We start from the raw sequence: 27,972 nt of genomic DNA, 5'->3' as shown, positions 1-27,972 counted from the left end.
TCCTACATGAGGAGTAAGTGCACAGTGACTCCTGTTGTTGACTTTACCAATTGACACTCCTGTCTATGGCATCAGTAATCTCCCTATGCTCCAGTCATGAGTTTCCAAGGCTATGGAAGCCCTCTGAGTTCTCCGATTCTTATCTTGTTTAGACAAGGTCATAGTCAAAGTGGAGGTTCTCTCCTCCCTTCAGAGAAAGGTACCTCCTTCTTTGAAGACCTGTTCTTTCCACTGGGATCTCACTCACAGAGATATTTTGCCAGAGTGTCTTGGCTATGCTTTTTTTTTTTTTTAAGATTTATTTGAAAGTCAGAGTTACACAGAGAGAAGGGGGGGGGGAGAGAGAGAGAGAGAGAGAGAGAGAGAGAGAGGTCTTCCTTCTGTTGGTTTACTCCCCAGTTGGCTGCAATGGCCGGAGTTGCGCCGATCTAAAGCCAGGAGCCAGGAGTTTCTTCTGGGTTTCCCACGTGGCTACAGGGGCCCAAGGACTTGGGCCATCTTCTACTGCTTTCCCAGGCCACAACAGAAAGTAGGATCAGAAGAAGAGCAGCCGGTACACGAACCTGCGCCCATATGGGATGCTGGCTCTACAGGCTGTGGCTTTAGCAGCTATGTCACAGCACCGACACCAATTTATTTATTTTTAATGCTTAAATATTATTCCTTTTTAATATATTCCAGACTTTCTTTATCCATTCATCCACTGATAGACATTTAGGTTGATTCCATATGTTTGCTACTGTGAATAATGCTGCAATAAATGCAAGAGTAGATGCCTCCTTGACATTTGAATTTAAACCTACAATGGGATGACTGGATCACATGAAAGTTTAGTTGTTATGTTTTTGAGGAACATCCATGTTGTTTTCTGTAAAGGAAATTGTACTGTGTTACATATTTGTGCCACACACTCTCCAAAACTTTGTCCATATAACCAGGAATAAAACGGGTGAAAAAATCCCTGTGCTCAATTCTGCCAAAGTGGGGCTAGACATAACACATGAAATAGATGCACCATGGAAGCTGCTAGCTGCTATAGACATTGATGGATCACAGAAGCAGGATCAGGTATCCAACTACGGAGAGTGGATTTGTGGTTACAATTTTAAATAATGATTAGGAAAGGTCTCACTGGGAAAAGAATGCTTGCACTTGATGACCGTGTTAGAAATTAGTTCAGAAATATCTGAAGGAGGAAGTTGAGGCTGAATAAATAGTGACTACAAAGTTTCTGGAGCAATAAGAACAGAGTTGCTGGGGTGGAAGTTGAAGGTGGTGTGGCAGGTGTTTATGGACCTCCTCCTGAAAGAAACAGGAAGCTGAGAGATTTTTGAGTACAGGATTTTCTTATATTTAAAGAGATTAGATGTTGTAGAATTTTGTTTTTGCTACAGATAACTAATATATTGAAAAGTAGACTTAATTCTGTACTGCTGAGTTTTGTAAAAATGCATAGAAAGACAGTGTTACTTAATATATAAACATTCAGGTCTTACATTTATAAATTCGTGCTCTGGTATCCTTCAATAATTCTATGGTATGATTTGTTGAAAATATGTATTTATTTATTTATTTGAAAGGCAGAGTCACAGAGAGGCAGAGGAAGAGAGAGAGAGAGAGAGAGAGAGAGAGAGAGAGAGAGAGAGAGGACTTCCATGGCTGGTTCACTTCCCCAGTGGCAGCAATAGCCAGAGCTGAGCTGATTTGAACCTAGGAAACTGGAGCTTCTTCCGGGTCTCCCAAATGGATGCAGGCACCCAAAGACCTGGCCATATGATGTGATATTTAATCTGATTTCAAATTTAGGAACTTTTAAAAATAAAGCTGTTTATGTTTCTCATGATGCCTGCCATGACAAAATGTTGATGGCCCAAGTGTTTCCTTCTCTTTAAAGTAATGCCTCTTTTCTTGATTTTTCCTAAGTTGTCTGTTGCTCCTTAATCTTGCAATGTGCTAAAATTAATCATTGGAATATATTAAAAGATATGTTTTGGACAATTTAGACCATTTAGACTGCAAAATCGTCCAGAAGTAAAATAAATATTCCCTCAGACATTTTTATCATTCAAAATACCTCATGAAATCTTAACCTCATTTAAACTGAAGATCTTACTTAGAAGTATGAAATAATTTTGAAATATTATTAAAATGCAATTAAATATATTTTGCAGAGATTTTCAATACTGAATACATATCTTCATGAAAAGCACCTGGTCGGGCCGGCACCACGGCTCAATAGGCTAATCCTCTGCCTGCAGTGCTGGCACCCTGGGTTCTAGTCCTGGTTGGGGCACTGGATTCTGTCCCGGTTGCTCCTCTTCCAGTCCAGCTCTCTGCTGTGGCCAGGGAGTGCAGTGGAGGATGGCCCAAGTCCTTGGGCCCTGCACCCGCATTAGAACCAGGAGAAGCACCTGACTCCTGGCTTCAGATCAGCGTGGTGCGCCGGCCGCAGCGGCCATTGGGGGTTAACCAACGGAAAAAAGGAAAACCTTTCTCTCTGTCTCTCTCTCACTGCCCACTCTGCCTGTCAAAAAAAGAAAAGAAAAGCACCTGGCAAGTTCCCTGTATATAGCTTACAAATAAAAATTGTATCTATTTTTCCTATTATTTTAAGAAGAATGTTGACTTTGAGGTTCTTCACTTTTGCATATACTTTATAGTGTTAAATTATGCCCTTGAGTTGTCTCAACACAGGATTTCTGATAATTGATAATAATAAAAGTTATACTCAATAATATATCACATTTATTTTCTTTTTCTGAATCTATTGGGGGGGGAATTAAACCTTACTTATTTTCTTTAAGACCAAACAAATAGGAAAACATATCACAACATTCAAACAGTGAATAGACAATGATATATTATCATTTCAGCAAGTTCTTAAAAAAAAGGTCCTTATCAAAAATGATAAGGTGCCATGCTGGAGCACAACATTGCATGATGCCAAGGCCCCAGACAAAAATAGAATTCGGTAACGTGGAGCTGCCTTCCCTTCCTTCACTCTCAGGCAGTCAAGGATTATCCTAGCTCAGGTTGCTTGCTTTTTCTCCCTTGACGTTTCTGTTACCAAGGAATTCTCTGAATAAGGCTCTGTTAATTCAGGGACTAAGCAAGCAATGATCTGTTTAGGGTTTAACTTCATTCTGTCACACAAAACTCACGTTTGTCCAAACCAAGAACTTCACAGCTCTCTTAATTATGTAGCCAACAGTTCATCTTTTACCATTCATTCCTGGAAACTGGTATAGATCACGGTCCAAATCCCTTTCCTTTCAAGGGGAAACTGTCACCGCAAGTTTATCCTGGGACTCTGCAAGAGGGGAGCTGTGCTTCCCACACCCTGGGTGACATCACTTCTCCTGGGTTTGCAGTGTCTCCAGGCTGAAAGATGCAGTGTGTAAGAATGTCAGAAAATGCACATACACATCTTGGGGGAGAAAAGGATAGCCACAAGGAGTCCTTCAAAATTCTTTCCCAAACTACCTTCCCTCCCAACCCCACATCTTAAATCAACTTCATGCCCTTGTGTATAAAACAAACCTGGGCAAAACAAAGGCCCAGAAACATATGTCCAAGATTTATGTTAGTGACCTTGTGAATTTTGTGTTACAGGGTATGGAAAACGGTGTGGTGACACCTCTGCCCAGCAAGAGGCTGGCAATGCACAGAAGCTCCTCTCCTCAAACTGCACGAGACGTCAGACGTATGAGAGGAACCCACCAGCCTACTGGTACCTGGGCAGGTAAGAAGAATCTGGTGCTTTGAGGGCTCAGACTTGGTACAAGAGAAGGCCCTACTGCCAGCACAAACACTTGCCATATGAAATTTAGGCTCGAATACACTCCCTTGTGCTATTTTTGACCCAGGTGTTAGCACTAGTTCTTTTTCATTTCACTTCCAAGGATTGAAATATAAAGGAATCAGTGTCCAGAGGAAAGTGACATATGCTTTATTTTTTTAAAAAAATATTTATTTATTTATTTGAAAGTCAGAGTTACACAGAGAGAGGAGAGGCAGAGAGAGAGAGGTCTTCCATCTGCTGGTTCACTCCCCAACTGATCGCAACGGCCAGAGCTGCGCCTATCCGAAGCCAGGAACCAGGAGCTTCTTCCAGGTCTCCCACATGAGTGCAAACATACAAACATACACATAAATGTATATAAATGTACTGAGTCCAACCTGAAAGACTAAGTCATGAATAAATAGAAATTATGAACAGACCAAAATCTATTATAGTATTACAGTATAATCTATTATAGTATCCATCCCGATATAGGTCTGTTCACTTTTGAGATTGAATCAGCAATCAGAAGCACAGCAAAAAAGGTCTGCAAATGCCTTACTCCCAAATTCTCACAAGCACTTATAGAAGAATTAACGATAATCCTTGAATTCTTCCGAAAACTGAAAAGGAAGGAACATTTCCTAACATTTTATGAGGCCATCATTTCCCTAATATCAAATGCCAATAAAAATGCCAGAAAAGAAAGCAAAGACCAGTGTCCCTTATGAGCAGAGGTGTAAAAGTCACCACTTCACAATAAAGCAAGTCCGACAGCACATTAAAAGTCTAATACACCATGACCAGACAGAATTTAAACACAAATGGAAGGATGTTTGGCTCAATATGCAACAATCTATTAATGTGATACAGACTCCGCACTAACAGAATAAAAGGTTAAAATTACATGATTATATCAACAGGAAAAAAAAGCATTTCACAAAATTCACCAAACTTCCACAAAAAAAAGAATAAAATTAGTTGATTAAAATTAAATAACTCACATTATATTAATATAAATTTGTTAAATGCAAAGTCTACTTATTATGCAGGAAGAAGAAAGGAGTTAATAAATATTCCACATTTTTATATTCCAGAATACAAGAAAGAACATGTTATCATTATGAAACATATTGCTTATATTGTAGAAGTTAAATATTGGGTCTGTTAGCATATTTTTAATTAATAGCACATATATACTAGCCTATATTTTCTTTGGAAATCAAATGTTTCTGCAAATTACAAGTCACCATGTCATTGAATTCTTAGAAATAATTATATGTATTATGAATCCATTCCTAGTAAATTCAGTAACACAATGATTTATACATGTAAGGAATTTATGTATTATCTTGATAAAGTGAGACATTTGACAATTGCATTTGAAAAATATGCTTGATAGATACTAGCTGCTGTTTTATTAATAAATTAGTGAAGTCTAGGTTATATTATCGGCAGTTTCTTTCATTTGCTGTGTGGTATGCTCTTTTTATGTAATTCAAAATATGGTATATTTTATAGATTAAAATGATTAAAATTTAATTATAATTTTAATAATATAAAATATTGGTTTATACTAAGGGAAAGTTGCTTGAAAGGAGAAAGTACATTGAGCCTTTCTCCAAGAAACAGCTTTGAAAAAGAAATATGGAGGTGCCAGTATTGTGGCACAGCAGATTAAGCTGCCCAAGGGCACCTGGCTGTCCTGGCTGTTCCATTTCTGATCTAGCTCCCTGAGAATGTGCCCAGGAAAGTAACAGAAGGTGGTCCACATGCTTGGGCACCTGCATCCATGTGGGAGATCAGGATGAAGCTCCTGGTTTCTGGCTTTAGCCTGGTCCTGTGTAAACCATTACAGCTATTTGGGAGATAAACCAATAGATGAAAGACTCTCACTCTCTCTCTTCTGCTTTGCCCTCTCTGTAACTCTTTCAAATAAATAAATAAATAAATCTTTTTTTAAAAGAAAGTAAGAAATGAGGAAATTAGAATTTGTGGAACAGAGGTAATAACATCCTAAAGGATTATTTAAGGGACTTAAAAGACCTTCCTATTGATGTGTACCTTGGAAGGATCAGATAATGGCTCACTACTTGAACCCCTTCTACTTTAGTGGAAGACCCAGGTCCTGACTCCTGGCTTCCTCCTGGCCCAATGTCTGCTGTTGCAGCCATTTGGCAATGAACCAGTGAATGGAAGACCTTTCCTTATCTCTCTTCTCTCTCTCTCTTACTTTCCCTCTCCTTCTTCCTCCTTTTCTCCCTCTCTCCCTTTTAAATAAATTGAAAACAAATAAAATATTAAAATGAAAATAACAAGCCAATAACAAAATATTCAAATGATTTGTTGTCTGCATATATGCCATTAATGAGCCTTATCTATGATCCACTCATTTGTAAACACAAATTTATGAAGTGACTACGTGCTAGGATTTGAAAATAAATAATGATAATAATAACTATTAAAAAAAAGTTATAGGTCTGGCGCTGTGGTATAGCAGGTAAAGCTGCCGCCTGTGGAATCAGCATCCCATATGGGCACCAGTTCAAGTCCTGGCTGCTCCACTTACTATCTAGCTCTCTGTTATAGCCTGGAAAAGCAGTAGAAGATGGCCCAAGTCCTTGGACCCCTGCACCCTTGTGGGAGACCCAGAAGAAACTCCTGGCTCCTGGCTTCAGATTGGCCTAGCTCCTGCTGTTACAGTCACTTAGGGAGTGAACCAGTGGATGGAAGACCTCTCTCTCTCTCTCTCTCTCTCTCTCTCTGCCTCTGCCTCTCTGTAACTCTGCCTTTCAAATAAATAAATATTTTTAAAAGTTATTAAATAAAAACAAGAATTATGGAGGATCTCTATCTGTGTTTCTCCCTCTCACTGTTACTCTACCTTTCACGTAAAGAAATGAATCTTTAAAAAGAATAACCAAGGAGTGGAAATAATATACTCTGAGCAGCTAGAATAAATGTCATCATGTGTACACAAGCCTTCATGAACAATTATCAAAGGTTATCTTCTCAGTCTATTTACTCATCATTTAGACTGATTCCCTGCTTTCTTTTTCTCTGCAATGACAAATTAGATGTTGAGAATCTGTAGAGCAGAGAAAGATCTGATGCTGGGGGAAAATGCTCTGACAACATAGGAAGTGACGGCTGACAATTTCACAGCAAGTAAGGGAACATGACATTCAACTTAGGGTTGAAAGATGAGTAAAAATTTGTAAGATGAAGAAAGCAGGGGAAGCATTACAGCCATGAAAAGCATGATCGGTAAAGACAAGGGCCTTGCAAGGTCACTGTAGGTGATGAATGAAGAGTGGCAGGTATGTCATATTGATGGAAGGGGTATTTGTGAAGGACGGGTGGCACGATGAAAAGATTAGACTGAGAGTGATGGGTACTTTATGGCAAGTTATGAAGTTGGGATTTCATTTTGAAGCAATGAAAAAAGGACAGAAAAATAACATTTATAGGAATCATTAGGTTCACAGTTCATTATGCTGTGAATAGTGACAATGTATCTCTGTATGCTAGGAATGGGCGGAACATCCACCAACATCCCAGACTTAAGTAAGCTTTTCTAGAAGTTTGCTGAGAATATCAAGAGTCTTCCTTACTATTTTCCCTCACTTAACATGTTTAATCAAAACACAGAAGATTTCATCTAGTGTTTAGGCCACCATGGCGCATTCTCCTTATTACAGTGTCTCACTTACAAGCTTTCCATCTAGGTTAGTATTGCATATATGTTCTACTACCTACAATACAGCACAAGAAATCAGGGCTGCATTATTTGATATGAGTCCAAATGTGTGTAAATAGTATGTAGCTTTTCTGGTGTGGAGATCGATTTCCTTCCCTCTTTTACAGACACCATCTCTAGAGTGAATTATCTGAAACCGTCTAAATTTTTACTATTTTCTAGCAGAGAATCTGGCTGCTGCAGTTTCACAGATGCTGGCAAGTGACACAAGACTCCTGAGTCTTAGAGAAATGACCTTATTGCTTACAATACAACAGGCAGAAAGGGCTTCATGCTTACACCGTTTTCCATTTACTCCCAGGTTCCACCAGGACAATACAGAGGGACTCGGGTGAATGTGGCACACGCACTGATTTTGTTGCCTATCGGAGGAACCTAAGGTTCAGGGAACACCAAGCCTTTAAAGGAGGTTGTCAGCAAATTGCTTACACCTTGCCTTAAAGGAGACATTATCTTTATCATTCTGATTAAAGAACAAATCTGTCTTGTGCCTCGAGAGAAGGCACTATCCCTGTATTCTAATAAGATTTGAAGTACAAGTACCCTTGAAAAAAGTCTTTAAAAATATACCAGTTTTTCTTTCTTGGGAAATGTGCAATAATGGAAAACAATCTTGCCCTACTGTTCCAAGGTAGAGTTCCAGCTATCACAACCATGATATGAATAGCAGAATGAAAGAAAGGGTGAAAGGAGACCACCTTTTTTTAATTTCAAACACACTTCTTATATATCCATTTGTCAGAACTCAAACACATGATGATATGAACTTGTAAGAAGCTGGAAAATGATATCTATTTTAGGTGGTAACATGCCTCTTTAAATATTGCTGTTTAAGTTTTCATATAAAAAGGGAGAATGTGTATTGGTAGACATTTGGATGTTTCTGCCACAATATCAGACTTTTCCCAGAACCGTGTACCATTCTGCATGCATCTTTCCTCCACTCTAGATACCTTTTTACTACATATACAGGGCCATTTCTGCCCATTTTTCATTAGTCAATTGATGTGTATCTCCACTGGAAAGTCTTTCCCAATCCCACTTTTTCATACTCTTACTCCCAGATATTTAACTGTATTCAATATCTATATCTTAGAAAAACTTGTTTATTATTTCACATAGTTTATCAATAACATACTTCAGGGATGGCTACAGATAGTGCTTCCAATATCAATTTATAAATATTAGAATATTTTGCAAATTAGCTTGTTATATTAGTAATAATTTATAATCACTATATTTATCCACCAAAAGTTGTTGAGGCAGCCCTTTGCCTTGCAAAATCGAAGTGTTAGATTCCCACAACTCCAGAAGTATGTCTGTCACCTCTGGAACACTCCCTAGATCCAAAAATGTTTGGTCTTTGTTTCTCAAATGACAGAGAAGGCTTTCATCTGATCCCAGGAGAAGCCTTGCTGAGCCTGCTGTTGAAACACTCCTGCATCTGTCTTTCAGTGGAACTTTTCCTAGGAAGCAGTAGTTAGAGTGCCTTACAGGCTAGTGAGCAGGATTCAGCAAGCTTTCAGCAATATACGTGAGCGCCTTTATTCCTGTTTTTTACAAAAATGTTGGTGCATGTTGAAAATTCATCCTGAAAGTCACCATTATAAGGCCCAAATGATTAGCGGCGTTGTGGGCTCATTCCTTATGGAGCCCACTTATCTTTATTCATCAGAATGTACCCAAGTTTACCAAGGGACTCTGCCAACTGTAAATCCAAAACTCAATTCGGGTCAATTTACCACATTCAAAATTTGGTAGATTAATCTACCCGAAACATGGCAGAAATGGTCACTTCACTCTTAATTTCTCCATTTTGCTTTGCTAATTCCCAATCTACACTTGTTATAATTCTGCAACTTCTTTTTTTTGTTGTTGTTGTTAGGTTTCCTATTTTACTTTAACACACATAAGATCTTTGAGGGAAGATTTAATTTGTTTTCTTTGAAATATCACCATGGGGCCAGTGCTGTGGAATGGTAGGTTAAGCTTCCACTTGCAATGCCAGCATCCCATATAGCCTCCTATTCAAGTCCCAGCTGCTACACTTCTGATCCAGCTCCCTACTAATACACCTGGGAAAGCAGTGGAAGATGACCCAAGTCCCTGGGGTCCTGCACCCATGTGGAGACCTGGAAGAAGCTCCTTGCTCCTAGCTCCTGGCTTCAGATTGGCAGAGCTCTAGTAATTGAGGCCATTTTGGGAGTGAACCAGCAGATGGAAGACCTCTCTCTCACTATCTCTCCCTTTTTCTGTCTGTAACTCTGACTCTCAGATAAATAAATAAATCTTTAAAAAGAAAAAGAAAAGAAATATCACCATGGCCAATGTTTGTTTCTGAAGTTTTAAAAAAAACGAAGTGTTAGATTCCAATTCTAGAACAAGATGATTCATCTGTGGAAACTTGTCAATGAAAAAACATTTGTTTAATTTCTAGTAAAGTAAGACTTTGACAAATGGTAGATAAAATTATTAATCATGTGTTTTGGGAACACACACAAAATAAATAATTTTAATGGAATGAATTAACTCTTTGTGGAAAGGGTACAGATTAAATGAGGCTGTATATGGCAAAAATATTAGAAATAATTTTATTTAGATTTTATGAAAAGACTTCTGAAATTATTTTTCTCAAGTACAATTCAGTTTGATTAATCCTCATTTTGCATGTGAAACTTAATGCATGTGGGGAACTAGAGTTGTGTTATATAATTAGAGAATTTTCCTATGCAGTAAAAGATCAGGTGACTATCCAAGGAGACATACTAAGAGGACAGTGGGCAGTAAAGAGCACAAGTTATTAAGAAATCACCATCGAAGGATCTAGGTAGAAATTTGCATGTGAAAAGGCAAATGGTTGTGAACAATCAGGCATATTTAGGTTATTGGAGTGATTTAGTATGGCTGGATAAGGTAAATGGTGATAACGAAGATGGAAAAGAAAAGTTGGGTCTAAATCAATAAGGCATCTAGATCCTACATTGAGGAATCTGGCATAGCTGACACTCAAATATGGAGCCAAAATGAATTGTTAGTCATTCCAATACTTTGTAATGTTGAGACATGTTTTATCAAGTAATCTTTCGGACTACTGGAATACATCTTGGCCAGAAAGCCATTGTGATAGCATTCTAATGATTTTATTATTTTTCAGCCAAAGTGAATATTTATAAAATTGGAATGATTCATGGCTCTGCCCTTTCTAAAACTTTTACACAATCATTATCTTGACCAAGTTGGTAGATTTCATGGGGCTTCCCTTATTTTTTTTGTTTTTTTTTTTTTTTTTAGCAATCTTTTGGGCTACTCTTTCCATGGTCCAGCTAATTGGAGCTTTTCTTCATTTTCCTTTCATTTCATTCTCAATGACTACATACAAAGTGTTCATTCCTGTTGGAATGCTTCTAGACTTTCTGAAAATCTGGTAAATGCATCAAATCCTGTGTTAAAAATCATTTTTTTTCTAGTACACAAGATAAAAATCTCTTGAGTGCTTAAGCACCAAGTAAGAGTCAATAAGAAATCAATTTTTTTTTTGTAAAGTGGGTGAGTTTAAGACTAAAAGAACTTTAGGCTGTACCTTTAGGAAAAACAATGCCAAAATTTGAACATAAGAGAATCCTAGAAGACACAATGCAAGTGACGGACCTGAGGTTTAAAGACCTGTGCTTGATTCTGGGACATAATAGAGAAAGAAACAGATATTGATTCTTTTTCTTAAGCATTTGTTTATTAGGAGGGAGAGAGAAATACAGAGCTCCTGTCCACTGGTTCATTCTCCAAATGCCTGGTGGCCAGGAATCCAATCTAAATCTCCCATATAACATGGCAGGGGCCCAACTACTACTCTGTCACCTGCTGCTTCCTAGAGTGCACATTAGCAGGAAGCTGGAATTGGTGTCAAATACAGGCACTTCCACAGGGAAAGGGCAGCCTCCCAATCTAGCATCTTAAACACTCTGCTGCACATCTTCCTTCCAGCATTGGTTCTTTCAGCTGTGCATGGTTCAGATTGAACAGAAATTGCAACTATCTCATGACATTTTCAACATGAGGTTTTGAAAGAATGCATCCATTTTGTTAGGATAAATCATGAAATAAATGCATTTGCTTTTCTATGTTTTGAAGACTCTCTAGGGACAGCAATACACATTTATTAAAACTCAAAGCTACCTACAGATATGTTGCAGTAGCAGTATTTATTTTGTGATATAACACAGAAAAGAAAAAGAAAAACAAGAAAGACTTCCTGGCTATGATATAAAATTTGAAAGAATCAAGAGGAGTCAGGGATCAAAGCAAAAACATAAGAATCACTAACATACACAGTTTTAAGGAGTCAGGCTATTTACGACCAACCACCACAACACAACATTTATTCACTGTTTGAGTATATTTTCTTAGTTCACCCAGTGAGTCTTTGGCTGTGCTGTCCTGAGATGACCCATCTGTCCCTTATTGGAAAACCACCCACATTTTCAGGAAATTGATATAATTTGCTCCTGAGTCCATCAGAATATACTCATCCATTTTAAGCCATAAGCCAATTTATTGTTTTTCCACAATTAGAGGTATATATATAAAAACTAAATGTAAGAGAGCAGTTCATTGTCTTTTATTACTCTTAATTGAAAAAATTATTCAAAATAAATTTCGAGGAAACAGTAGCCAGGTTAGAAAGACCCATTAGTTATGTGCTGAATATAAGCAAGAACATTCATATCAGCAGAGGCAAGAAAAAAATTTAAAAATCTGTCAGAGGATGATGCTGAAATATTATCTGCTATGAGTCTGAAGAGAAAGAGCTCTTTCTAAAGACTATGTTCTGAGTAACACAGGAAAAGTATTCTGCATTAAGATACAGTCATCAAACCACAAGATTTAGAGGCCCTTCAATCACACCTGGGGGAGAAAAAGGAGCCCCAAAGAGAGCTTTTCCCTTTAAAAGGGAAAGAGTATTGGACATAAAAATATTTTTAAAAAAATAGAGGGCGGAGCCAAGATGACGGAATTAGGAGGGTGCGCATGGATAGTCCGGGAAAAGATAGTGTAATAAAAGTGGAGTTACTGTAGTCTCAGGAAAAGACTCAGGAAAAAAATTGCAGAGGAAACTCTTCCGGATCTGGTGGATGTGACACGGAAGACCTACGGAGAGAGCAAGGTTGCCTACCGCATGGAAGCCCAGCCGCAGAGTCTGAGCACCAGTGCTGGAAGGGGAAGTTAGACAAAAATCCCGGTAACCCAAGACATTGGCGGGGAAAGGCAGAAAGAGCCTAGAGGGAATGAGGCCTGAAGCCCCGCTGGGGAAAGTTCACCAGGCTGACTGGAGGAGAGAAAAAAAACAATAAATAAGGGGAACTGGCACAGGCACTAGCCTCTCTCTCCACTCACCTTACAAAGCCAAGCAAGACACAGAGCAGGCGCCATTTTGGACATACATATAGTGGTGCCCACCATCAGCAAAGCAGAAAAACCTGACTCTGGTGGGGAGAAATAACAGGAGGTTAGGACCTAGTGAAAGTGTGGAGCTAACAAATTGAGACTGTGAAAATCTGAGGGGGGGTGAGAGAACTCACCGAGTACACAACCTCCGTAACCTTGGCAACCCAGTGAGAGACTGCGGGGAAATTTGAGACCACACTGAGGGTTGCAAAAACTCTTTGTGTGGTCCCAGGGGTAGAGCAGACGAATACCCACAGGGACCAAATTTCATACATCAACTACCCTCAATTCCACTCAGTTGTGCAGAATTACTTTGCAACTGAGTCAAAAAAAAAAAAGAGAGAGAGAGAGAGAGAGAGAGAAAATGAGCTAGAAAAAATCTGGGTGAATCGCCTTTGGCACAACCCTTAACCCTGAAGAACCAAACAGAGCTCTCTGGCCACACCCATCACAGCCTCTAACGATCCATCAAAAGCAGACAGTCCACTTAATCTAGAGTTATAGTATAATGAGGAAAAGCACCACAGTGAAGAAACCAAAGAATATCTCCACAATGCCCAACAAATGCAGAAACCTAGGTAACAAGAACAAGGAAGACACTATGATGCCCCCAAATGAAAAAGACACCACAATTCAAGATTATGAAGATGATGAGATAGAAGCAATGCAAGAAGCGGATCTCAAAAAATTGATAAGAACATTAAGAAGTTATCAAAAACAAATTCTTGAACTACAGAAATGCTTAATGGACAAGATAGAAAATCTCTCTTGCAAAAATGAAATATTAAGGAGGAATCAAAATGAAATGAAACAACTAGTAGAACATGAAACTGATAGTGACGAGAAATCATAATGAAATGAAGAATTTAATAGATCAAATGACAAACACATTAGAGAGCCTTAAAAACAGAATGGGTGAAGCAGAAGAGAGGATATCGAACTTAGAAGACAGAGAACAGGAAAGGATACAGTCAAACCAAAGAAAAGAAGAGGAAATTAGAAATCTAAAACATACTGTCGGGAATATTCAGGATACTTTTAAAAAACCCAACATTCGGATTCTAGGAGTTCTTGAAGGCATGGAGAGGGAGAAAGGATTAGAAGGTCTTTTTAGTGAGATACTAGCAGAAAATTTCCCAGGTTTGGAGAAGGACAGAGACATCCTAGTACAGGAAGTTCATAGAACCCCTACTAAACATGACCAAAAGAGATCCTCACCATGAAACGTTGTAATTAAACTCTCCACAGTGAAACATAAAGAAAATATCCTAAAATGTGCAAGAGAGAAACATCAGATTACTCTCAGAGGATCTCCAATTAGACTCACAGCAGACTTCTCATCAGAAACCCTACAAGCTAGGAGGGAAAGGAGAGATATAGACCAGGTACTAAGAGAGAAAAACTCCCAGCCCAGAATATTATATCCTGCAAAGCTCTCATTTGTGAATGAAGGTGAAATAAAGACCTTTCATAGCAAACAGAAATTGAAAGAATTTGTCACCACTCATCCAGCCCTGCAAAAGATGCTTAAAGATGTGTTACACACAGAAACACAGAAACACAGCCATCAATATGAAAGAAGGTAAAGGAAGGAAACCTACCAGTAAAAGATCATAGGAAGCTCAAGGCATATACTAGAAAATATCCTTGGGAAAATGGAAGAGCAAAGTCACTACTTATCAATATTCACATTGAACATTAATGGACTCAACTCTATAGTTAAAGGCACAGACTGGCTGAATGGATTAAGGAACAAAACCCATCTATTTGCTGCCTACAAGAAACACATCTTTCCAACAAAGATGTATGCAGACTGAAAGTGAAAGGCTGGAAAAAGATATACCATGCCAACTGAAATGAAAAAAAAAAGCAGGTGTAGCCATATTAATATCAGACAAAATGAACTTTAACACAAAAACTGTTAAGAGAGACAAAGAGGGACACTATAAAATTTTTAAGGGTTCAATTCAACAGGAAGATGTAACTATTATAAACATATATGCACCTAATTACAGGGCACCGGTTTATTTAAAAGTATGTTAAGGGACTTAGAGGGAGACTTAGATTCCAATACAATAGTACTGGGGGACTTCAATACTCCACTCTCAGAAATAGACAGATCAACCAGACAGAAGATCAACAAGGAAACAGCAGATTTAATTGACACTATTGCCCAAATGGATCTAACAGATATCTACAGAACTTTCAATCCTACAGCTAAAGAATTTACATTCTTCTCAGCAGTGCATGGAACCTTCTCGAGGATTGACCACATACTAGGCCATAAAGCAAGTCTCAGCAAATTCAAAAGAATTAGAATCATACGATGCAGCTTCTCAGACCACAGCAGACTGAAGGTAGAAATTAGCAACTCAGGAATCCCTAGACAGTATGCAAACACATGGAGACTGAACAACATGCTCCTGAATGAACACTGGGTCATTCAAGAAATCAAAAGAGAAATCAAAAACTTTCTGGAAGTAAATGAGGATAACAACACAACATATCAAAACTTTTGGGATACAGCAAAAGCAGTGTTGAGAGGAAAGTTTATAGCAATAGGTGCCTACATCAAGAAATTGGAAAGGCACCAAATAGATGAGCTTTCAATTCACCTCAAGGATCTAGACAACCTACAGCAAACCAGACCCAAATCTAGTAGGAGAAGAGAAATAATTAAAATCAGAGAAGAAATCAACAGGATTGAATCCAAAAAAAATTGCAAAAAATCAGCGAAACGAAGAGCTGTTTTTTTTGAAAAAATAAACAAAATTGACACCCCATTGGCCCAACTAACTAAAAAAAGAAGAGACCCAAATCAATAAACTCAGAAATTTAAAAGGAAACGTAAGAACAGACACCACAGAAATATAAAGAATCATCAGAAATTACGACAAGTACTTGTATGCCAGCAAACAGGGAAATCTATGAGAAATGGATAGATTCCTAGACATGCAACCTACCTAAATTGAACCATGAAGACATAGAAAACCTAAATAGACCCATAACTGAGACAGAAATTGAAACAGTAATAAAGGCCCTCCCAACAAAGAAAAGCCCAGGACCAGATGGATTCACTGCTGAATTCTACCAGACATTTAAAGAACTAACTCCAATTCTTCTCAAACTATTCAGAACAATCGAAAAAGATGGAATCTTCCCAAATTCTTTCTATGAAGCCGGCATCACCTTAATCCCTAAGCCAGAGAAAGATGAAGCATTGAAAGAAAATTACAGACCAATATCCCTGATGAACATAAACGCAAAAATCCTCAATAAAATTCTTGCCAGTAGAATACAACACATCAGAAAGATCATCCACCCAGACCTAGTATGATTTATCCCTGGAATGCAGGGATGGTTCAATGTGCACAAATCAATCAATGTGATACACCACATTAACTAACTGCAGAAGAAAGCCATATGATTATCTCAATAGACGCCGAGAAAGCATTCGATAAAATTCAACACCCTTTCATGATTAAAACTCTAAGCTAATTGGCTATAGAAGGAACATTCTTCTATATAATCAAAGCAATTTATGAAAAACCCACAGCCAGCATCCTATTGAATGGGGAAAAGTTAGAAGCATTTCCACTGAGATCTGGTACCAGACAGGGATGCCCACTTTCACCAATGCTATTCAATATAGTTCTGGAAGCCAGAGCCATTAGGCAAGAAAAAGAAATTAAAGGGATATACAAATTGGGAAGGAAGAACTCAAACTATCCCTCTTTGCAGACGATATGATTCTTTACTTAGAGGATCCAAAGAACTCTACTAAGAGACTATTGGAACTCATAGAAGAGTTTGGCAAAGTGGCAGGATATAAAATCAATGCACAAAAATCAACAGACTTTGTAATCACAGGCAATGCCATGGCTGAGGAAGAACTTCTAAGATCAATCCCATTCACAATAGCTACAAAAACAATCAAATACCTTGGAATAAACTTAATCAAGGATGTTAAAGATCTCTATGATGAGAATTACAAAACTTTAAAGAAAGAAATAGAAGAGGATACCAAGAAATGGAAAAATCTTCCATGCTCATGGATTGGAAGAATCAACATCATCAAAATGTCCATTCTCCCAAAAGCAATTTATAGATTCAATGCAATACAAATCCAGACACCAAAGACATTCTTCTCAGATCTAGAAAAAAATGATGCTGAAATTAATATGGAGATGCAAGAGACTTCGAATAGCTAAAGCAATTTTTTACAACAAAAACAAAGCCGGTGGCATCACAATACCAGATTTCAGGACATACTGCAGGGCAGTTGTAATCAAAACAGCATGGTACTGGTACAGAAACAGATGGATAGCCCAATGGAACAGAATAGAAACACCAGAAATCAATCCAAACATCTACAGCCAACTTATATTTGATCAAGGATCCAAAACCAATACATGGGCACCATTTCTAGTCCCAGCTGCTCCTCTTCCAAGATGGCCCAAGACCTGGGCCTTGCACCAACATGGGAGACCTGCAAGAAGCTCCTGGCTCCCAGCTTCGGATTGGCACAGCTCCGGCCGTTGCAGCCATCTGGAGAGTGAACCAGTGGATGGAAAACCTCTCTGTCGTTTCTACCTCTCTCTGGAACTCTGTCTTTCAAATAAATTTTAAAAAATCTTAAAAAAAATTAACTTTCTAGAGAACACACATTCTACTAATTTAAGTTTTACTGCCTATGAGTAGACACACCCCCTGGTTAGTTTTGGTTTTAATATTTAATATAGAAACTTGGATTTTGCTACTTATTTTATGTTCTTATTAATATACTGAAATTCTTATAGATAGATAAATCATTTTAAGAGAAAATATACAGATAGAAAATCATTAAACATTTATTGTATATTGAGAGACAAAAATATTCCTACAAACAAAAATATTTTTCTATGATTGTTATTAAAATATATGACAACATATAAAAGATACTAAGTGGGGAGTAAAGGTTAGCATGACACCATATCATACAGAAACAATTCCATGAGATTTATTTTAGATAACTTGCAGATGTGCTCAGACTGCATGTTGGAAATAAGAATGCTTTAATTTCCTTTTCAAACAAAATCAGCATCTCTATCAGATTTCTGGACGAACACCCCTAATTGCTGTATATGTAACTCCCCATCACTCTGAAGCCAGTAGCATGTTAAATACTTTTAAATTCCCTTTACTCATACACATCAGCTTTTTTTTTTTTTTTTTTTTTTTGGACAGGCAGAGTAGACAGTGAGAGAGAGACACAGAGAGAAAGATCTTCCTTTGCTGTTGGTTCACCCTCCAATGGCCGCTGTGGTCAGCGCACTGCGCTGATCTGAAGGCAGGTGCCAGGTGCTTCTCCTGGTCTCCCATGTGGGTGCAGGGCCCAAGCACTTGGGCCATCCTCCACTGCACTCCCTGGCCACAGCAGAGAGCTGGCCTGGAAGAGGGGCAACCGGGACAGAATTCGGTGGCTCAACCGGGACTAGAACCCAGGATGCCGGCGCCACAGGCAGAGGATTAGCCTATTGAGCCATGGCTCTGGCCACACATCAGCTTTCCAGAGAAGCAGTGATAGCAGAAATTATTAACTTCCAGAACAAAGGGAGAACTCCATATACCAAAAGAAAAAAGAAAAACACAGAGGAATTGAAACTGGGAAAACATTTAAACACACGCTTTTAGATTACATATAAATGGCTAAGGCATGCTTGTATATAAAGATGCTTTAAGAGGTTCTTGAAAAAATGGTATAAAAGGATAAGTGCATCTTCTATGAACTTTTGAAAACAGCAATGCCAAATCTCATGAGCTCCTAGAGAATGTGATAACACTGTTCACCAGAATAGATAAAATACACTAAAAAAACTGATATTAGCAAGGCAATAAGGGATAATGCAACCAGAATTTGAATAAACTGTTAACAATTGGATTTTTTTAACTTTTATTTAATGAATATAAATTTCCAAAGTACAGAATATGGATTACAATGGCTTCCCCCCCATAACGTCCCTCCCACCTGCAACCCTCCCCTTATCCACTCCCTCTCCCCTTCCATTCACATCAAGATTCATTTTCATTTCTCTTTATATACAGAAGATCAGTTTAGCATACATTAAGTAAAGATTTCAACAGTTTGCTCCCACACAGAAACATAAAGTGAAAAATACTGTTTGAGTACTAGTTATAGCATTAAATCTCAATGTACAGCACACTAAGGACAGAGATCCTACATGAGGAGTAAGTGCACAGTGACTCCTATTGTTGACTTAACAAATTGACACTCTTGTTTATGGCATCAGTAATCACCCTAGGCTCTTGTCATGAGCTGCCAAGGCTATGGAAGTCCCCTGAGTTCACTGATTCTGATCATATATTTTAAGAAAAGCACTTTAATAAACTTTAGGCAGCATATACTAAAGCAGAACACAGAACACAGAACTACTATAAGTCCTAGAAATTTCTATTTAGGCCTATACCCAGCTAACCTGTGTACATATTCGTTCACCAAAGGATATATGCAGAGATGGTAGTGTAATAGTCTAGTAATGGAAACTACTGAAATGTTCAGTTACATTCCATTGTTCACTGTAGAAGAATGAATACATAAAATTTCAGTATAATAATGAAGAAATAAACTACAAAAATATTTAATACTACCTTTTATTAAATTCTAAATTTCAAGACATAAAAAAAGCAGAATGAAGTCAAGCAGAAATTAATGACTAAGAAAACAAAAGGAAGAATAAATATAGGCTCTATAGAAGACTGCTTAGTTAAAAATTAAAAACAAAGTCAAATAATGATACTAACGAAAGTTAAGCCAAACTGACAATAATAAAGATAACACAAATAGCAAATTAGGAAAATTACAAAAATGTAAGAGGTACATATCAACATGAAATAGCTATTTAGTGATGGTTGTAAAACCAGAGGCAAGATGTGGCAGCTTGCTAAAAATTCAGAATCTCAGTGAACTGAAATTTTAAATGAAGTATATAGAATAATATACATGAATTTCTATTATCATTCTTTACCAAACTCAAGAAAAACTCCTTGACATAAACTGATGAAATAAGAAAAAAATTTTTGACAAATTCTTAGGAGGAATTTAATAAAACATAAAAGCTGACTTTTAAAGCGAAACCTCCATTAAGAAACCACAGATAATAGGATACCAATCTTAGGATTTAATAGCATATGTACTTCTTGCAACTGACATCACACTCTAAAAAAACTATAGAGATTTCCAAATTGTAAGGCTTAGAGAGAGACACCTGATGCAACTATTGTTTATGTCATTATTCTAAAAATTAAAGAGATATAATAAAAATAAAGTAAATAGAAATATTTAGGAAATAGAGACAAGGTTTTACTATTAGCTTACTGTATGTTTGTCTTCTTGGAAAACCTATTATTTCATCAAAAAACAAATGGAATTATCTTATGAATTTAATAAAATGACTATTACAAACACACAAAAATTATCTTGTCCATTTTAATGCTGCAATTAATATACACGTATTTATGATAAATGTGCAATATATAAAATATTTAAAAATAAAAATCAATGTTAATAAACTTAGAATAACTTATGCCAAAATTAAAATGTTCTAAAACACATTCAGTATGATTTTAAAAGATAAAATATTCAAATGAAAATATTTCAAATTTAAAAAGCTCATATTTCTTGCAAACATGCAAATATTTACTTGCAGACAAAATCCTAAAGGTATTTTTTTGAGAGTGACTTTTCAAAATGAGAAATCTATACTGGAGTTAAAATGGAAGAGCTTAAATAATGTTTAAATTCATTATTTATTCTTCATCAATAAATCTGAGCCTAAAAAATCTCAGTGAAGCATGAGGAAGACTAACCCTTGAGAATCACAAAATAATAAAATGCTATAAATACATAGGCATGAAATTAGCATGGCAAAAAGGCATTCAATTAGAAAAAGGATAAAATTAGAAAGATGCTTTAAAAAGCCTTTCCAGCATTCACACCTTCCAATATCCCCTTCCAGAAAAATACAGGTTAGAACAATTAGAATAACTATCCATAAACAAAATCCCCTTCACAAAAGCTAAGGAACAAGATGAGAGATCATAGCTCCTAAGTGCAGCCTAGAAGAAATGACACACTGACAAAGATCAGGAAGACTGTCTCACTTTACTTACATTACATTTGCCCCAACCCCAGACTCCACAGCAAGGATAGAGATACCCTCCATGTGGAGAAGAAGAGCAAATGACCTCTAGACTCCGAAGCCAGGAGCCAGGAGCTTCCTCCTGGTCTCCCAAGAGGATACAGGGGCCCAAGGACGTGGGCCATCTTCTACTGCTTTCCGAGGACATAGTAGAGAGCTGGCTCTGAAGTGGAGCAACCGGCACTACAGATGGCGGCTCTCCCCATTATGCCACAGTGCCGGCCCCAGTTTATTTAATTTTAATCAATGTACTAAGTAATAATTTTGTATTTATACACACATATTAAGAAAAACTAGATTGTCAAAAGATGGATAGAGCAAATCATTCGATATTTACTTGGCAGATACCGTGAATATGTACTACACCTAAGGATATAACAATGAATGATGTAGACAAAAAACATTTAGATATGCTTTCACACGCCATATATACACATGTGAAAACAGAAAAGAAAGCATAAGTAAACTCAAGAACTGTGAGTAAAGACAGTTTGGACTAGTGTACATGATGACCTATTTTAAGTAAGATTGGCAATGATGATTCTCTGAGCAGATCATCTGGGTAGGCCATCTAATATGTAGAAGTGCGTGATGCTGCTAAACATCTTACAATGCATATGGCTGCACCTTACTCTGAATCAAAAAACATTATCTGACCCAGAATATCAAGATTGAAAATTATTTCTGATTTAAGGTGATAATAATTGAATGCTTGAAAAATAAATAGACTGGTAAAATCATGCAAATAAATATATATTGAGTATTGCATATTTGATAGTCTCCTGAAGATCCCTTGGCTATTTTAAAAGAAAATAAATCTTCTCGTTGTATATGTTTGTGTGTAAATATATGTATGTGTGTGCTTATATGTAATACTTTAATCAGCCTTAATGTGAAGACATTTTGGATGGTGTTTTATGTGTAGAGGGCACTGTTCTTTATTTGTCAATTACCCATAAATTTACAAACACCTAAAAACCAAAATATATTTTAGAAGTAATTTTAAAAATCAACAGACACATATAACTTGTACAGACTTTTGAGATACTATCTGATGTTTCAAAAAGTACATACATTGTATAATGTGCAATCATGGTAAATACACCTATCATCTCAAATATTTAGTATTTATTTATGGTTGAAGCATTCAAAATTCTGTGTTCTATGTTTTAATATAAACATTATCTATGGTCACTCTATTGTGCAATATATCCCCAGAAATTGTGATTCCTGTATAACTACAACTTTGAACCCATTAATTTAAGTGTTTATTGAGGGGCTGATGTTATGGAGAAGAAAGTAAAACTGCCGTCTGTAACACCGGCATCTTATATGGGCACTGGTTCCAGTCCTGGCTGCTCCACATCTGATCCAGCTCCCTGCTAATGGTCTTGGAAAAAGCAGCAGGGAACGGCCCAAGTGCTTGAGCCCACGCCCCACCCACATAGGAAACCTGAAAGGAGCTCCTGGCTCCTGGTTTCAGCCTGGATCAGCCCCTGCTGTTGTAGCTACCTCCAGAATGAACCAGGTGATATACAATCTCTCTCTCTCTCTCTCTCTCATTCTCTCTCTCTCTCCCCCTAACTCTGACTTTAAATTAAATGAATAAATCTTTACCCAAAAAAAGTGTTTACTGAACAAGCATAGTAAAAGTTACTTTCAAAAGTATTCATTTGGCAGCCGGCATGGTGGCATAACAAGTTAAGCCACCTCTTGGGACACTGACATCGCATATGCGTGCTGGTTCAAATCCTGGCTGCTTCACCTCCAATCCAGCTCCCTGCTCATGCACCTGGGAAAACAGCAGAAGATGACCCAGTTTCTTGGACCTCTGCACCCACATGGGAGACCTGGATGAAGCTCCTGGCTCCTGGCTTCGATCAGGTCCCTCCCTGGCTATTGTGGCCATTTGTGGAGTGAAACAATTGATGGAAGATCTATCTCTCTTTTATTCCTTCTCTCCCTCTGTAATTCTACTTTTCAAATAAATAATCTTTTTTAAAAAATATACATTTCATTTATTTGAAAGAGTTACAAATAGGGCCAGCGCTGCAGCTCACTAGGCTAATCCTCCGCCTGCGGTGCCGGCACCCCAGGTTCTAGTCCTGGTTGGGGCGACGGATTGTGTCCTGGTTGCTCCTCTTCCAGTCCAGCTCTCTGCTGTGGCCCTGGAGGGCAGTGGAGGATGGCCCAAGTCCTTGGGCCCTGCACCCGCATGGGATACCAGGAGGAAGCACCTGGCTCCTGGCTTCGGATTGGCGCAGTGTGCCGGCCGTGGCGGCCATTTGGGGGGTGAACCAACAGAAGGAAGACCTTTCTCTTTGTCTCTCTCTCTGTCTAACTCTGCCTGTCAAAAAAAAAAAAAACCCAAAACAAAAAAAAGAGTTACAAATAGGTAGAGACAGTGAGAGAGGTCTTCTATTCGCTGTTTCACACTCCAATGTCCAGAGCTGCACCAATCTGAAGCCAGGTCTCTCACACGGGTGTAGGGGACCAAGTTCTTGGACCATCTTGCAGTGCTATCCCAGGCCACAGCAGAGAGCTGGATTTGAAGAGGAGCAGCTGGGACTAGAACCGGCGCCCATATGGGATGCCGGCATTTCAGGCCAGGGCTTTAACCCGCTGCACCACAGCACCGGCCCAAATAAATAATCTTTAAAATTATATATTCATTTGAAAAATTTTATCATATATATACACTTGATATCATTTTTCTTTTCCCAGAAAAACAAAGAGGAATCTACTCACTTGCCATTCAATGCTGCTACACCAACTGTGCTCCGAGCAATAGACATGCTGGCTACAAATGTCCACTGTTGGCTCTGTGGATCCCATCTCTCCACAGTATTCAGATAGCTCCAGCCGTCATGGCCACCCACAGCATAAATAGGGCCTTCAAGTACTGTTACACCTAGGATGATGGGGAAATGAAGATTGTGCCTAAAGTTAATAATATCATACTATACACTTCAAAACTTGTCAAGAGTATAGATCTCTCATTACATGTTCTCATCCCAATGAAATAAAAATTTAAACACTTGGAATGGATTTATTTCAGTGAGCTTTCTTGAATCAAATGAACAATGCAAAAACTATGATCACATTCAGTTTAGAATGCAGTTGCTCAAAACCAATTGCAATCAGGAAGAAACTGCCTACCATTAATTGATTCATTACATTAAAGTGAAAAACAATGTTTACAAGTAAAACTATATTTGATATGGATGTTTTATAAAGGAAAACCAATTCCCTTATTTAAGAAGAATCAAATCTAAACATCAGAGATGGTATTTCTTGTGCTTCTCCTATAGAATATTTTGATACTGTAGTTTATATTACTTTAAGCAATGTTACATTAATGCAATATAATATCATTAAACTAAATTTCAGGGCACTGTCCTCTGTATTTTTGCTTTCTAATAACTTTAAAATGAACTTACATGAAGGTTAGAACAAAAATCTGACAACTCGTTTTATTCAGTGAAGTCACTCAACCTGAGCAATTCCAACAAATAAAATTAACATGAGTCATCAATAGAAGAAATATATATGCTTAGCCTCTGGTTTCCCAGTCAATTCACTTTTTCATACATAAATTTCATAAATGCTAAACAGATGCTAAATGTTAAATACCATGTTAATATTGACTGAAGTGGTCGCTTTTAACTAAAAAAAATATGCTATGTATTTCCCAAAAGGATAAAATTCAATGTCTGATTGTCAAGAACTATGAAGTGTCTGTAATTTTCCTCTGCTCCCAAGCTGACAAGTTAGACAGCTACAAAGTTATGCATATTAATAGAAGACAGGGTCAAAGAGGAAGGGCAGTTTATTGCTCATAGCAACAACAGTAGTCAGAGCACCATCAATTGTCGCTTCTTTTGCTGACTCGCCAAGTCCCAACTCCCACATGGTGCCCCAGAGAAGATGACCAAGGTGGCCTTTATGTTTTCTCTGCCTGTCCAAACTTTAGACAGGTTCCTCCTGCCTCTAGAGCCCTGACCTCATTTTCCTTAGAGCATTTACTTTAGATAACTTGTAATTGCAAATTACTTCTCTGCTCCTTTGAGATGTAAATCTTTTCAAAAAGCCTCTTCTTAGTTTAATAGCCTAGGACTATCTTTCTCAATGACCTGAGAGTCATTCCTTTGAAATGCAATCATCAAGTAACATATCCCTTCTCCCAGTTTATCTGGGAGAACAGGAGTCTAATTGCAGTTAGCAGCTTTTACTAGTGAAACTAGAGACCTGAAGATAGGAGAAAGTTGACTTTTCCCTCCAGTAAAGCCAATTAGCAAACATAGATTGTCTAGGATCCCCATCTACTTCAGGTATTGAAAGCTCAACTACCAGTGTCTTTAGAAGAATTGAGTTCAGCTGCTTTTCTGGTCGCTCGTCTGTATTACAATACCATCGAATAAAGGCTATCTTCCATGTATTTTTTTCTTTCTTTCCTTTTTATTTATTTATATTTTCTGAGAGGGAAGGAGGGAAATGGGGAGGAAGAAAATGAGGGGGCTAGAAAGAAAGAGACAGAAATACAGAGAAAGAAAGAGAGGAAGAGAGAGGGAGAGAAAGGATTTCCATTTGCTGGTTTACTCCCCAAGCATCCACAATGGGCAGTACTAGGTCTAACAGAAGCCTGGAGTCAGGAACTCAATCCAGATCTCCTGCATTGGTGAAAGAAATCCAATTCTTTTTTTTTTTTATTTTTTTATTTTGTTTATTTATTTATTTTTGACAGGCAGAGTGGACAGTGAGAGAGAGAGAGACAGAGAGAAAGGTCTTCCTTTGCCGTTGGTTCACCCTCCAATGGCCGCCGCGGCCAGCGCGCTGCGGCCGGCACACCACGCTGATCCGATGGCAGGAGCCAGGTACTTCTCCTGGTCTCCCATGGGGTGCAGGGCCCAAGGACTTGGGCCATCCTCCACTGCACTCCCTGGCCACAGCAGAGAGCTGGCCTGGAAGAGGGACAACCGGGACAGAATCCAGAGCCCGGACCGGGACTAGAACGTGGTGTGCTGGCGCCGCAAGGCGGAGGATTAGCCTAGTGAGCCACGGCGCCGGCCAGAAATCCAATTTTTTTAACCATCACCTGTAGCCTCCCAAGGTAAGCATTATCAGAAAGCTGGAGTCAGAAGCTGGGAATTAGACTCAGTGACACTAATGTGGCACACAAGCATCTTAACTGATAGGCCAAGCATATGCCTCTTCTATTTATGCTTGCCTGGTACAATTTTTGCTTTGAGAAGTGTAAACTGAAACTTATACTTGCAGTAGGTTGTACTGCAGGAGAGGAAATTAATTTTTATTGGCCAATAAACATATGTATCCATTGCTTGCAAAAGAAGTTTTTCAGTATCCATGAGTTTTACTTTGGAATGAAACCATCTTTTTCATCCTAGTGTTTGTTTGAATAACTTTGCCTTGAAATACAGTCCAGAACAAAGGATAGTGACTTGACTTAAAAGATGCTTAGAGGGTCCAGTGTTGCGTCCTGCAACACTGGTGTCTGATATGTGTGCTAGTGTGAGTCCCAGCTACTCCTCTTCTCATCTAGCTCTCTGCTAATAATACCTAGGAATCTTTTTAAAAAATTGGGGCTGGTGCTCTGGTGTAGCAAGTTATGCCACCATCTGCAACACAAGTATCCCATATGGGCACCAGTTCAATTCCCAGCTGCTCCACTTATGATCCAGCCTCAGCTCCATGTTAATGTGTCTGGGAAACCAGCAAAGGATGGTCCAAGTGCTTGGGTCCCTGCACCAGCATAAGAGACCAAGATAAAGTTCTTGGCTCCTGGCTTTGCCTGGCCTAGCCGTGGCCATTGTGGTCATTTGGGTACTGAAAGAGCAGATGGATGGAAGATATTTTCTCTCTCAGTAATTCTTTCAAATAAATGAATTAATCTTTAAAAATAAATATATATGAAAGCCTACATTCTAGAGGAGAATACAGACAATAAAAACATACATAATGTTGAAATAAGTTACATATTCTTTTTAAAAAAGATTTATTTATTTATTTGAAAGTCAGAGTTACACACAGAAGGGGAGCGAGAGCGAGAGAGGTCTTCCATCCGCTGGTTCACTCCCCAGTTGGCTGCAATGGCCGGAGCTGTGCAGATCTGAAGCCAGGAGCCAGGAGCTTCTTCCATGTCTCTCATGTGGGTGCAGGGGCCCAAGGACTTGGGCCATCTTCTACTGCTTTCCCAGGCCATAGAAAAGAGCTGGATCAGAAGTGGAGCAGCTGGACTAGAACTGACGCCCATATGGAATGCCAGCACTGCAAGTGGCAGCTTTAACTGCTACGTCACAGTTCCGGCCCCAGAAGTTATATATTCTTTAATTATTCAAGTACTGCTGGTGAGAATATCTGGGTTGAAGGTGAGGCAAATGCAGAAGAATGCTGTAGTTAGATTTCTGGGGGCTGGCATTGGGCACCACTCACAACACTGGCATCCTATATCAGAGAAGGCTTCCAGTCCAGCTCCCTACTAATGCTCCTAAGAAAGCAGCAGATGATGTCACAAGTACTTGTGTTCCTGCCTCCCATGTGGGAAACTTGAATGTGCTTCCAGGATCCTGGCTTTGACCTGGCCCAGCCATGGCCATTGTGGCTATCTGGGGACAGAACCAGTGGATGTAAGATCTTTCTCTCTGAGTCTTCCTGTCTGACACTCTGCCTTTCAAATTCATAAAATAAACCTTTAAAGATTTTTTACTTTGGAGTGTAAATCCCCAGGCTCATATTCCAATTTATTATTATCAGCTATATGACACTATAAAACT

At 38.4% G+C, this 27,972-nt stretch overlaps 1 protein-coding gene across 1 annotated transcript in view; it reads right to left on the bottom strand.

The window, feature by feature from the left end:
• Positions 1-27,972, bottom strand: part of KLHL1 (kelch like family member 1) — a 415,159-nt gene that overhangs the window by 32,138 nt on the left and 355,049 nt on the right. Inside the window, exon 8 of the mRNA XM_002712985.6 lies at positions 23,930-24,092. Within this exon, the coding sequence (XP_002713031.1) occupies positions 23,930-24,092 (163 nt within the window). The remainder of the gene's footprint in view (positions 1-23,929; positions 24,093-27,972) is intronic.

The sequence above is a fragment of the Oryctolagus cuniculus genome, chromosome 9, assembly GCF_051225735.1.
Source record: "Oryctolagus cuniculus isolate XC-2025 breed Fujian yellow rabbit chromosome 9, ASM5122573v1, whole genome shotgun sequence".
NCBI classification, from domain to species: domain Eukaryota; kingdom Metazoa; phylum Chordata; class Mammalia; order Lagomorpha; family Leporidae; genus Oryctolagus; species Oryctolagus cuniculus.
The sequence above is the reverse complement of the archived record's forward strand: the minus strand, read 5'-3'. Positions and strand labels throughout refer to the sequence as shown.